General features: G+C 41.8%; 1 protein-coding gene across 2 annotated transcripts in view; it reads right to left on the reverse strand.

Moving 5' to 3' along the window:
* The window catches only part of LOC121858639 (integrin alpha-8-like), a 17,938-nt gene that overhangs the window by 4,523 nt on the left and 915 nt on the right, over positions 1-12,500 (reverse strand). Inside the window, exons 1-17 of one of the 2 annotated variants that reach the window (XM_042355170.1) lie at positions 11,129-11,220; positions 8,959-9,174; positions 8,535-8,671; positions 8,183-8,286; positions 7,660-7,783; positions 6,453-6,544; positions 5,331-5,379; positions 4,829-5,004; positions 4,011-4,220; positions 3,376-3,481; positions 2,727-2,812; positions 2,463-2,599; positions 2,102-2,274; positions 1,875-1,938; positions 1,583-1,670; positions 1,091-1,329; positions 49-262 (exon numbers count right to left, since the gene is read on the reverse strand). In XM_042355170.1, coding sequence (XP_042211104.1) covers positions 49-262; positions 1,091-1,329; positions 1,583-1,670; positions 1,875-1,938; positions 2,102-2,274; positions 2,463-2,599; positions 2,727-2,812; positions 3,376-3,481; positions 4,011-4,220; positions 4,829-5,004; positions 5,331-5,379; positions 6,453-6,544; positions 7,660-7,783; positions 8,183-8,286; positions 8,535-8,671; positions 8,959-9,167 — 2,208 coding nt within the window. In that variant the 5' untranslated portion in view covers positions 9,168-9,174; positions 11,129-11,220. Of the gene's footprint in view, positions 1-48; positions 263-1,090; positions 1,330-1,582; positions 1,671-1,874; positions 1,939-2,101; positions 2,275-2,462; positions 2,600-2,726; positions 2,813-3,375; positions 3,482-4,010; positions 4,221-4,828; positions 5,005-5,330; positions 5,380-6,452; positions 6,545-7,659; positions 7,784-8,182; positions 8,287-8,534; positions 8,672-8,958; positions 9,175-11,128; positions 11,221-12,500 lie in introns of those variants that run through there. The other variant, XM_042355171.1, reaches the window with a different exon arrangement.

Consider the following 12,500-nt stretch of genomic DNA (forward strand, 5'->3'; position numbering starts at 1 on the left):
GATTAGAGTAGGTCAAGTGAGGTCAGAATAGATGCTGTTTTGACCTACCTTCTCATCCTCATTAAGATCAAAATCAAAGGAACAGGTAACGAGGTCGCCCTCATCAACACACACAGGTAGGTGAGACTCGCTTGATATCCTCACGTACTCTACGCCGGAAGGATAACTCAGGTGTAGCTTCACGTCATAGGCCATATCTTGAGAGATTTCCACCACCACTTGTACCGCAAACTCCTCCTCCCCGACCACTAGCTGAGGCTGACTGTCCATGGTATTAGGAGATTGTATAAGTGGTGGTGTAAGTGGTGGTGTAAGTGGTGGTGTAAGTGGTGGTGTCAGTATAAGTGGTGGTGTAAGTGGTGGTGTCAGTATAAGTGGTGGTGTAAGTGGTGGTGTCAGTATAAGTGATGGTGTTAGTGGTGGTGTCAGTATAAGTGGTGGTGTCAGTATAAGTGATGGTGTTAGTGGTGGTGTCAGTATAAGTGGTGGTGTCAGTATAAGTGATGGTGTTAGTGGTGGTGTCAGTATAAGTGGTGGTGTCAGTGTGGTGGTGGCGGGTGGTGGTGTAGTGGTGGTGTAAGTGGTGGTGTCAGTATATGGTGGTGTCAGTATAAGTGGTGGTGTAAGTGGTGGTGTCAGTATAAGTGATGGTGTTAGTGGTGGTGTCAGTATAAGTGGTGGTGTAAGTGGTGGTGTCAGTATAAGTGGTGGTGTCAGTATAAGTGATGGTGTTAGTGGTGGTGTCAGTATAAGTGGTGGTGTAAGTGGTGGTGTAAGCGGTGGTGTCAGAATAAGTGGTGTCAGATTATTGTATTTTATTATAAGTGTACACAATATTTAAACACTTGGGAGTAGAAAAAGGTGGGGGTAGGGGAGGTAGAGGGGTGGGGGGAGGAAGGGAAGGAGGGGATGGAAGGAGAGGATATAGAAGGAGAGAGTGGATAGAGAGTAAGGGGGAAGGGGAAAGTGGAAAGGGCTTGGGGTGGTAGTTGAATGATACACACACACACACACACACACACACACACACACACACACACACACACACACACACACTCACACACACACACACACACACACACACACTTACATGGGATAGGCGTGAAGGATAATATCTGGCTTGGAGTAACAGGAAGCCAAGTCTACACAGCCCATCCTAGCATGAGCGCTGAAGGAGGTAGGACCGTACACATCCATAATGCTGGGGATCACGGCAGGAACAACATGATGAGTATCCTGCAGAAGGTCGATTGCTGCAGGAGCTTCTGTAGGAGGTATGGTCACGTCCACCACTACTGACGCGGAGATGTTGAATTGGAGTCTTCCTGGCTATTGGATGGTTAGGTCATGGTATAGTTAGGTTAGGTTAGGCTAGGTTATAGTCACTGCTTAAATCTGACACACACACACACACACGAACATACACATAGCGTATATTATTATTATTATTAGTAGTAGTAGTAGTAGAAGTAGTAGTAGTAGTAGTAGTAGTAGTAGTAGTAGTAGAAGTTACGCCACATGTACTGACGTCAAAAAAGAGAGTAAATCGGCTTTGGTCCAACAGTTTAAACATCACACTCACCTTGATGTACACGTCCAGTATGAGAGGGTTAGTCTGTTTATGTTGACTGGTCACACTATGGTTCATGCGTAGTTTGTGATTATTTAACCTGTGAACAAACAATAGGGTCAAATGAGGTCAAATGTTGTATATGTGTGTGTGTGTGTGTGTGTGTGTGTGTGTGTGTGTGTGTGTGTGTTCTATAAGAGATCCCAAACACCTACACTGACACGTATACACACTTCTACCTTGAGGCGAACGTACACGAGACACAGATTCTGTTCTAGCCTGCCCCCCCTTTCACTATACTCACCGCATTTGGGACATAAAGCCCAGTCTCTGTTGCTCACCATCCAACTCTATCTCAAATTCCATCACTGTCAAAAGAAGAAAAAAAACCAGTTGAATAATTTAGTTGATTGTTGGAAGGATTGATCATTGGGTTGATTTGTGATTGATCATTGGGTTGATTTGTGATTGATCATTGGGTTGGTTTGTTATTGATCATGGATGGTTTAAGTGAGAGATAATAACACCTACACAAGGCCTTATCGTCATTCTTGGTCCTGTACTGTAGGTCGATCTCCACTTGAAAACATGCAACGTCTGTCTCTCCCCCATCAGGCCGCTGTATTTTGCAGCTTCTGTTCTGGGCGTCGATTACCTGGGGGTCGAATCTCACCTGTCCCATTAGTGTTATCGTTGGTGCTGACCTACATGGGGGGAGATAAGGGACCTGGGATTAAACAGGGGAGGGGAAGTAAACCAAAGGGAAGTAAGTAGTAGGGGGAAGTAAGTAAGGGAAAATATGTTGGGTAAGTTAAGCATAGGATCGACTACAATATCTCTCTAGATGTAACAACAGACAGACAGACAGACACTAGCATCTCCTCTGTAGTACCTCAAAAAGACAACTTTGTCCGATTCCGGTGACCCGACAATGAGATCGGGATAGCTGTTGTCGTCCATATCTAACCCGCCGTCTAAACTGAAGCCGAAGCCACGTAGACCAGGAGAGAATTCGGACGCCTCGAGAATCTGAAACATGTTTAAGCGAGTGTTAGAACGACGTCATCAGCCATCTCTCTCTCTCTCTCTCTCTCTCTCTCTCTCTCTCTCTCTCTCTCTCTCTCTCTCCATACGTCAGACTACATAACAAACTCACCTGGGAGGAAGTAGCGTGAAGACCGCCCACACCCCCGTTGAATACATACACCCTCCCGTCTCCTCCCGGCGCTCCCACTACCACATCTGTACACAAGAGATATACACTATACTGTAGATAACACTGTAGCATAATAAACACCATTATATAACACTGTAGCATAATAAACACCATTATATAACACTGTAGCATAATAAACACCATTATATAACACTGTAGCATAATAAACACCATTATATAACACTGTAGCATAACATACACCGAGGTGATCCTGAAAGAAGCAGTCACGGTTGGAGGAGGAGGGAGGGAGTGGTTGGTGGAGGAGGGAGGGAGGGAGACGTTGGTGGAGGAGGAGGGAGAGAGGGAGAGAGTGGTTGGTGGAGGAGAGGACGGTAGAGAGGACAAGGCTAACGGTAACACTTATTTCTGGCAGTACTTATCACAGTGACACCGGATGCCGCCACCACACACACACACAAGTGCTCCTTGTGACACCCTCTTACCATCATCTATGACACATTATTATCAAATTATAGGTGTTGTGTCTTAAGCCCACAACACTAACAGGTGTATATTATGGTCCTAACACAACACTGACAGGTAAACAAAAAAATAATAAAGTCATTAACATTAACAGGTAAATTCTCACCTCCATAGCCATCTTGATTGAGGTCACCAGCAAACGCGGCAGCTTTACCAAATAGGCCCCAAGCTAAGTTCCCTTCCAGCACCAAGGAGGGAGACAGCGGGGGCTCCTGACATCAGATGAAGTCATTTGTTATTACATCACCACTAAATAAATACACTAATATATTATCTTAATAGTTGATACAAATTTATTTCGTAAATTTCACATATATTTCAAGTTTAGGTTAGGTTAGGTTAGATTAGGTTTGATAAGGTTAGATTAGGTTGGGTTAATTGAGGTTAATCTAGTTTAAGTTTGTTTTGTCTATGTTAGGTTAGTTTAGGTTAGATTAATTTCAGTTTGATCAGAACAGTTTGGTGTAGGAGTAAGATTAAAGTAAATACTGATAAAGAAAAGGTTAGAGTACATCTGAAATTATGCATAAAATTACGTATAGGATTTTGAGATATATAACACGTTAGACAGACAGACAGACAGACAGACAAAGACAGAAACACAACACAGACAGACAGACAGACAGACAGACAACACAGAGACCAACAGACAGGGAGACAGACAGACATATCAACAGGTACGGAGGAACAGAAACATAACAGATATTTTTAACAGGTATAATCCATTAATATAACTCAAACCTGTTTTAATGGAGCGTAGAACACCATCACTTTCCCGGCGTCAGGGAGGAGACCACTTTTCCCAAGGGCCATTGGAGCACCAACCAGAAGGTCAACTACCCCGTCTCCATCAAGGTCACCCGCTGCCAGACAGAACCCAAACTGCGTCCCAAACTCGCCTTTGATATTGTACTTGTCTTTTTTGGCCAATCTAGTGTTATGGAAACTCACCTGGCAGGATAGTAATGAGAGGTGTGATTACAGGTATATAGTTTTCTTATCTTACGTGGTCTCTCTCTCTCTCTCTCTCTCTCTCTCTCTCTCTCTCTCTCTCTCTCTCAACTGTTCCTCTTTTTCTCACCTAACCTAACCTAACCTAACATGAACTTAATACAACAGGTTAATTGACTTTGTTGTTGTTGTTGTTTGTATTGTTTGGGAAAATGGATAATAATAATATAATAATAAAAACAATTACTACTACTACTACTACTACTACTACCTGTACTACTACTGCTATTACTAATAATAATAATAGTAATAATAACTGAGATATCAACAAAAGCAATAACAAACAACTGAACAACAAATAATCCTACAGACATGTGAATAATCCCCCCTAAAACAAGAATATTATTATACTTTAATTAATACCTTGATAAATACTTTCAAATTATCAACAACAGCACTCAAAAATTTCCCCCTTTTAAATTCCTACCTATACGCCCCTAGAGTTCTCCAATCACAAACTAAAAGGAACGATCATCAGTAAAATCTATTAAAGTTACCTATAATATCTCTAGGACAAGATAAACAATATTAGTGACAGTTAGACTTACTTGACCACGGCTGTTACCATATCCAAGAGTAGAGACAGCGAGGATTTCTCTGGTACCATCGAACTTGCCTATGACCATCGCCCATCCTTCCATGTAGAAGTCGAGCGTCGCAGGGCCGTACACATCCTTGTTGGCCACGGGATTGCTAATACTTGTTGTGGTTTTGATGAGCATTCCTGAAGGCGAGAGAGAGAGAGAGAGATGCTATGGAATTATGGGGATTAAGTTCGATTTATCTTTATGTTTATTAGGTAGTGTTGGGTATTTTGCCAGCTACTGTAATGCAGGAGTTATTTCTAGGGTGAGTGAGTGAGTGAGTAGAGAATTTTACCTTTTATTTAGAATTATCTCAAAGGGCAATTTGACACTTACGTCCCTGTTTGTGTGTGTGTGGGTGTGAGTGTGTGTTTTAGACTATATAACGGGTTACATAAGATAAACTTTACCTTGAAATTTAATGCAGGAAAATTAGTATTACCGGGAAGGTTTACTGCAGTCTTACCTTGGCCGTAGAAAGCGTAAGGGGCGCCCATGAATGTGTCCCTCTCATCCTGCACAGAAACATTAAAGCACTTTGAGTACATGTAAACAATACAGTTAAATATGTATATATATATTTCTATAAACAATGTAGGTATACAGTTTACCGTGTATATAGATAATACAGGTACATAATAGAGTTTAGCAAATATATAGACAACTTGGATATACTGTACAATTTAGTATACCCCTTTCACATCAATGTTTGGCACAACTGAACTGTATGTGGTTTGCTGATTCTATACTCAACAGCTGCCAACTGAACTATTTTTGTGTTACAGTAAATATGTGTTGCCCACTTACTGATTGTTTTGATTGGTAATAAACTCCTTCAATACGGTGTGTTATCTATTTTATTATACTAACGCCAGACGATTGTATTCAGCTTGGGAAGTTCCATCTCGTAGTCAAGGAGTTAAAAAAAAAATTCACTGCTTCTACAAGATATAGATTCAATCATATCTATTACCCATTTGCTCATAAATTCCTCCTTTTACACAGGAACACCTTGCTTACAACATAAATTCATCCGCCTCTCAACCTATTGTATCTTCATCTGGTGAGCGTCGGACGATTACACTCAGCTGAGGAAACTCTGTTGGTACTGTCAGTGACATTCCTCATTGTAATCTTCCCAACTGAGATACTGTACACTTTTCTTTCTCACCCTAGTAACCCCCCACCCCGCCCCCCCAACCACAGAAAGACACCTACCTTAACACACTCCTCCATTCTTTCTCACCTCACACTAGAGAATGCTTCGAATTCACACTTCAAAGTTCAAGGTTCACATCTCACGAGGAGAGAGGATTGACAACGCTAAGTGGAAAACTTGGAAGTGGAGCCAACTGTACCTGACTCAATGTAGCCAACCTACCTGACTCAATGTAGCCAACCTACCTGACTCAGTGTGGCCAACCTACCTGACTCAGTGTGGCCAACCTACCTGACTCAGTGTAGCCAACCTACCTGACTCAGTGTGGCCAACCTACCTGACTCAGTGTGGCCAACCTACCTGACTCAGTGTGGCCAACCTACCTGACTCAGTGTGGCCAACCTACCTGACTCAGTGTGGCCAACCTACCTGACTGATGGTGGCACTCATCCCTGCGAGGCCGAAGCCGGTCAGAGAGAAGGTGTTTACATACGGCTTCTTTTTTAAAATATAATTTTTGCCTGGAAGAAAATGGAGAGATATATGATATTAGTACTCCTGTAGTATTCATGAACATTATTATTAGTTGTGGTGAAAGTAGTAATAGTAGTAGTAGTAATAGTAGTAGCCGCATAGATCTGCGGCTCAACTAATTTAACACAGATAGGATAGCTACTTATGTATTAGGATATTTAATATTAAGGTAATTAAATGGTGGCGAAGGTGTGGCTATTGGGGGAGGCTGGAGGCCACGTTGAAAAAAAAGTAATAGTAGTAGTAGTAGTAGCAGGAGTAGGAGAAGTAGTAGTAATAGTAGTAGTATTAGTAAAGGACATCAAAAGTGGTGGGGCCTGGTAACATCACGAGGCAATGGAGGTGTTCGGTGGAAGTGAGGTCAAATAACAAAGGATGGCCAAAGGCACCTAGGCGCAGTAATCGGCACGACGGACTTCAAGACCGAGTACGTAACGGGAAAGGTGAATGAGTGGGTTAGGGAAATCCAAGCTCTGTCTGAGATTGCTAACACAGAGTCACATGCGGCTTTTGCGGCATTCACCCATGGAGTCAAGCATCGCTGGAACTACCTGATGCGCACTATCCCTGATATCGGACCCCTCCTCCACCCACCGGACCCCTCCTCCACCCACCGGACCCCTCCTCCACCCTCTGGAAGAAGCCATCACGGTCGCTTTTACCCCAACACTAGTGAAAGGCACCCACTTAACCCCAGCAGAAAGGTCACTCCTTGAACTACGGGGAGAGATGGGAATCACTAACCCAGAGGAGCTTTGCCGCCACTGAACATCAGGACTCTGTCAAGCTAACGGCAGCCTTCACTGAGCACACAGTAGCTCAAAATGCTGTAGGCGCTGTGGATACCAATGAATTACAGAAGATTCGATGTTTCATTATACGACAGAACGGCAGCACGTAATATCTACAATCAACAGAATCTAGAGTGTTCCCAAGTAGATTAGTAAACTACAGTCAATACTGCTACTACTAATAAGAGTAGTAGTACAAGTGATAATAATATAGAAAGTTAATAACATAAATAATAATGAATGAAAACAAATGAAGGCTTCGTGTTCCTTAGCGGCGACCATCACCATGAGAGAGAGAGAGAGAGACTCACCTGGGTAAGGCACTAGACGGATGGTTCGACCTTCTACGCTGTCCAGGACGTAACAAGCTCCTCTTGATTGTAGGGATTCCTCGTTTCCTTTCTTTGTCTTGATGACGTAACGAGGGGCACACGCCTGCAAAGGGGGGTGGGGGGGGCAGTAGAGTTAACAATTAGCTAGAACAGATTTAACAATTAACACATCTTAGTTAACGATGTGTGGGTGAGACAGGAGTTAAGTTGATGAGATAGTTTTGTAGACGGTAAGTTGACAGGTAGGTCGATGGATGGACAGAGGCATAGATTATGATAGACGGGTAGATATACAGATAGAGAAATAAAATAATAGACAGAAAAAAATGAGCGTACAGATAATGTATATATAATGATATTTATGACAGACAGACAGACAGACAGTCAGACACAGACAGACAGACAGATCGGTCCACACAGTAGATAGACAAAAATGGTTAGAGAGATATATAGAGTGTTAATGGAAAGAAAGACTCTCTCTCCTTCTCTCTCACACACTTACCAGCAGCTTAGATTTACTTGAATCCCTTGTAAAGAGCGTCTCCCCAAAGCCGATTCCTTGTTTCCTGATATGCTCACCAAACGTCACCGCCACCCTGCTTGTATCTGTACACAAGAGGGAGAAATGAAAAGAAAATAAGTTATTACAGTTATCTTTGTTATTTTTAGCTCTTTAAGTTATTGTAAATTAAATGTGTGATTTATATTATTTAACCGTTTATTTATTTACTCTTGTTTTTATCATAATTAAGGTATCGTAGTTTATAATGAAGGATTCCTTTTATTTACACACACACACACACACACACACACACACACACACACACACACACACACACATACACGGTACATACCTTCAGAATCTAAAGTAGGTAAGCTAGAAACGGGACCACATGCGTCACTAAAGGCGTCACACACATGGATATTGCCTAAGGGGAGGGTATAATTCGCCTCCGTGGAGTTCTTTCCTTTAGGTGCTCCAACTACCAGCCTAAAACACAAGTAGGTTTGGTTAGGTTAATGTTAGGATAAGTTAAGGCTTTGGTTAAGTTAAGAATTAATTAGTTTTAGAGACATTATAATAAAGAGTTCATACATTGAAATATTTTTGTAAGTAGAATTGTACAAATAACAGAACGATAGCGATGGAGAGAGAGAGAGAGAGAGAGAGAGAGAGAGAGAGAGAGAGACAGATTTACATATAACTAAACACAACACCTCATTAAACAAACAATAAATATCAACCACAATACAAAAAAAAAAAAAACAGACACTTACCTCATATTATCATTAGTATCAGACCAGAGAACAACACTGTAGCCAAAGTAGGTATTATTTTGACCAACCATTACCCTGGCAAGCTCCGTGTTGATGTTGAACCCGGCTACTGACACACCCTGGCATCCTAAGATCAACACCACTACTGGAACTATCGGCCTCATCCGTGTTAATATTGTCTCCCGTCCTGACATCATCATATCGACCATGGTTGGCCTGGAACCCATTGTTTTGGTTTATCGATACGAGAGACCTACCTATGTGACTTCTAGTTCAATATCGACATAATAGACAAGATTTATATAACAATACACATTTATTTCCATCTACTTAAAGAACAATTTATTTACTATACACACATTGGTAAAAGAAAAAAAATAATTATGCAAAATTATTTCAGGAATTTAATGAGTTTTTAATTTTTATTTTAGAGTCAAGGTTAATATATATTTATACGGGTTATTTTTATTTTATTTTTTTTAACCAGAAATATTGTTTAGGTTTCGGGGAGGAAGGAGGGGTGGGGGAGGGAGGGAGAGAGATAATGGTGAGTGAGGGAGAGAGATAATGAGTGAAGGAGTGAGTGAGTGAAGAGTGAGAGAGACAATGAGTGAAGGAGTGAGTGAGGAGAGAGATAATGAGTGAAGGAGTGAGGAGAGAGATAATGAGTGAAGGAGTGAGTGAGGGAGAGAGATAAATCAGTGTAGTAGTTTTAGAGTAACGCATTTTTTTACGCAACAAAACACTCTTGCGTACAGCCATCTACTACGTCTTGCAACACTGTGATAAAACTGGTGACTCTCTTGATTACTATTATTATTATTACAATTATTATAACTATTATTATTGTTATCATCATTATTATTACTACTATTATTATTACTATTATTATTACTATTATTACTATTATCATCATCATTATCATTACTATTGTACTCAACACACAGATAATGAACGATGGTATACCTGCAATTGGGGAATCACCTAACTTACTTCACCACAACAGATAACGATAGACACTGTCGCTACCAACGGGATATTGCAAATCCTGTGTACACGTGGACAACACCTTGAGACCTCACTACACCTTTTACACCTCACTACACCTCACTACTAGGGGAGATAGTTTACTGGGAGATAGTCTACTAGGGGAGATAGTTTACTGGGAGATAGTCTATTAGGGGAGATAGTTTACTGGGAGATAGTCTACTAGGGGAGATAGTTTACTGGGAGATAGTCTACTAGGGGAGATAGTTTACTGGGAGATAGTCTACTAGGGGAGATAGTTTACTGGGAGATAGTCTATTAGGGGAGATAGTTTACTGGGAGATAGTCTATTAGGGGAGATAGTTTACTGGGAGATATAGTCTACTAGGGGTGATAGTTTACTGGGAGATATAGTCTATTAGGGGTGATAGTCTGAAGGATTAGTTCTCATAAGTGACCCAAAATATCAGCTTAACTCTTTGGTATTTTTTTTAAAGTAAGTTTCATAGTTCATAATTATAATACTGACGATAATAAAATACCCGACAAGCGAACACACAGACTTAACATATTTATCTTTCTTATCTAACGTTCATTATTATTATGGAGAAAATATAGTGTTAGGTTAGGTTAGGTTAGGTTAAAGGTTAGGTTAGGTTAAAGGTTAGGTTAGGTTAGGTTAGGTTAAAGGTTAGGTTAGGGATAGTGTTTCAAGTGTGTTGTGACGCTGTGTTGTTTATTCTCGTGTTGGTCATTTGGTGAGAGAAAGGATTAATGTTTTTCTTTGAGGAGGAGACACGGGGGAAGTGGGAGACGGGTGAAGGGGGAGACGGGTGAAGGGGAGACGGATGAGGGAGGGGGGAGGGTGAACTGGGAGAGAACACGGTTGAGATATATCAGATGAGAAATCACATTGTCGGGTAACGCTTTTTGACAACACCGACGCGGTTTCCTCAGATGAGTTATAATCGTCTGACCAGATGAAAAATACTCGATTACAGGGCAAGAGAACCTTTTTGCAACACTGGTGGTGGTGAGTGAACGAGGATATAGACCCAACTGTACATACGTGTGTGTGTGTGTGTGTGTGTATGTGTGTGTGTGTGTGTGTGTGTGTGTGTGTGTGTGTGTGTGTGTGTGTGTGTACGTCAGACAGGTATATACAGTAGTACAGTACACTTACCGGGGACAGAGGCTACAGGACGTCAGGTTTCACGAGGAGAGTGAGACACTAACGTGGGCTTGGAGCTGTAATGAAACCACGACACATTTTAATCTTCCTCCCTCCCTCCTCCCCTCCTCCCCTCCGTCTCTCTGCCAGGCCACTAGGTGTACGAAGCCCATAGCGCCGTATTACACTGTCTGAAAATTTCTAATGATGTATATTTCTTAATTAAAAAAAAAAGGGACAGTCAGTTATTCCATATAAAATTTTTAAGAATAATTGACTGTGTTTGGTTGGGTTTGGTTTGGTTTGGTCAGGATAGGTTTAGTTTGGTTTGGTCAGGTTTGGTTTGGTCAGGTTTGGTTTGGTCAGGATAGGTTTAGGTTTGGTCAGGTTTGGTTTGGTTTGGTTTGGTTTGGTTTGGTTTGGTTAGGTTTGGTCAGGTTTGGTTTGGTTAGGTTTGGTCAGGTTTGGTTTGGTCAGGTTTGGTTGGTAGGAATTTCGGTTTTGGTCTGATGTTATAATGTTATAATCTAGTATTGAAACTGGTACGCTAACCTCCCGGTTGTAGAGAAGGTCAGGTGGGGTTGAATGAGCGCGAGGTGTAACAGTAAACGCTGGCGGGAGAAACCAAGATCGCGTCAAAATGGTCACAAGCCTCTACAATAACAGACAAAATCGGAAAATGATAACGACAGGATGGACAATTTGGCCTAACCAAACCTAACCTAACCAAACCTGACCAAACCAAACCTAACCTACCACATAAGGACAAATCAGGAAAGAAAATTTACTTGACTTAAGAGAAAAGGTCAAATAAGGACAAAAATTCGACGAAAACGGAATGAAATGAGGAAAAAAAACTCCAAGGAGACAGCTGCGTGGTCGGGCGGCGAGACAAAGTGACTTGTGGCGGTGCTAATGTGTGTGTGTGTGTGTGTGGTGTGCGTGTGTGTGTTGTGTGTGTGTGTGTGTGTGTGTGTGCGTGTGTGTGTGTGTGTGTGTGTGTTGTGTGTGTGTGTGTGTATGTGTGCGTGTGGTGTGCGTGTGTGTGTTGTGTGTGTTGTGTGTGTGTGTGTGCGTGTGTGTCTGTGTGTGCGTGTGTGTGTGCTTGTGTGTGTAAATTTTAGTACACTCTTGTCCTGTGTTATCTTCTTATCACTACGTAGAAAAACCCAGATGGTTAGTGAACAGGAAATACCTCCCCCTCTATCCTAGTTCAAACCTTCAACACTCTCTATCACCTCATTCTCCTTAACCCTCTCTTTCCTTCTCGTTTTTTCCACTTCTTCCTCTTCCCTCTCCTTCCTCCTTTCCTCCCCCATTTACCCCTTCTCTTCTCCATCTCTCCTTCCCCTTTCATCACCCCTCCCTACCCCCTCTCATCCAT

Source organism: Homarus americanus, unplaced genomic scaffold (genome assembly GCF_018991925.1).
Source record: "Homarus americanus isolate GMGI-L3 unplaced genomic scaffold, GMGI_Hamer_2.0 scaffold74, whole genome shotgun sequence".
Taxonomy (NCBI): domain Eukaryota; kingdom Metazoa; phylum Arthropoda; class Malacostraca; order Decapoda; family Nephropidae; genus Homarus; species Homarus americanus.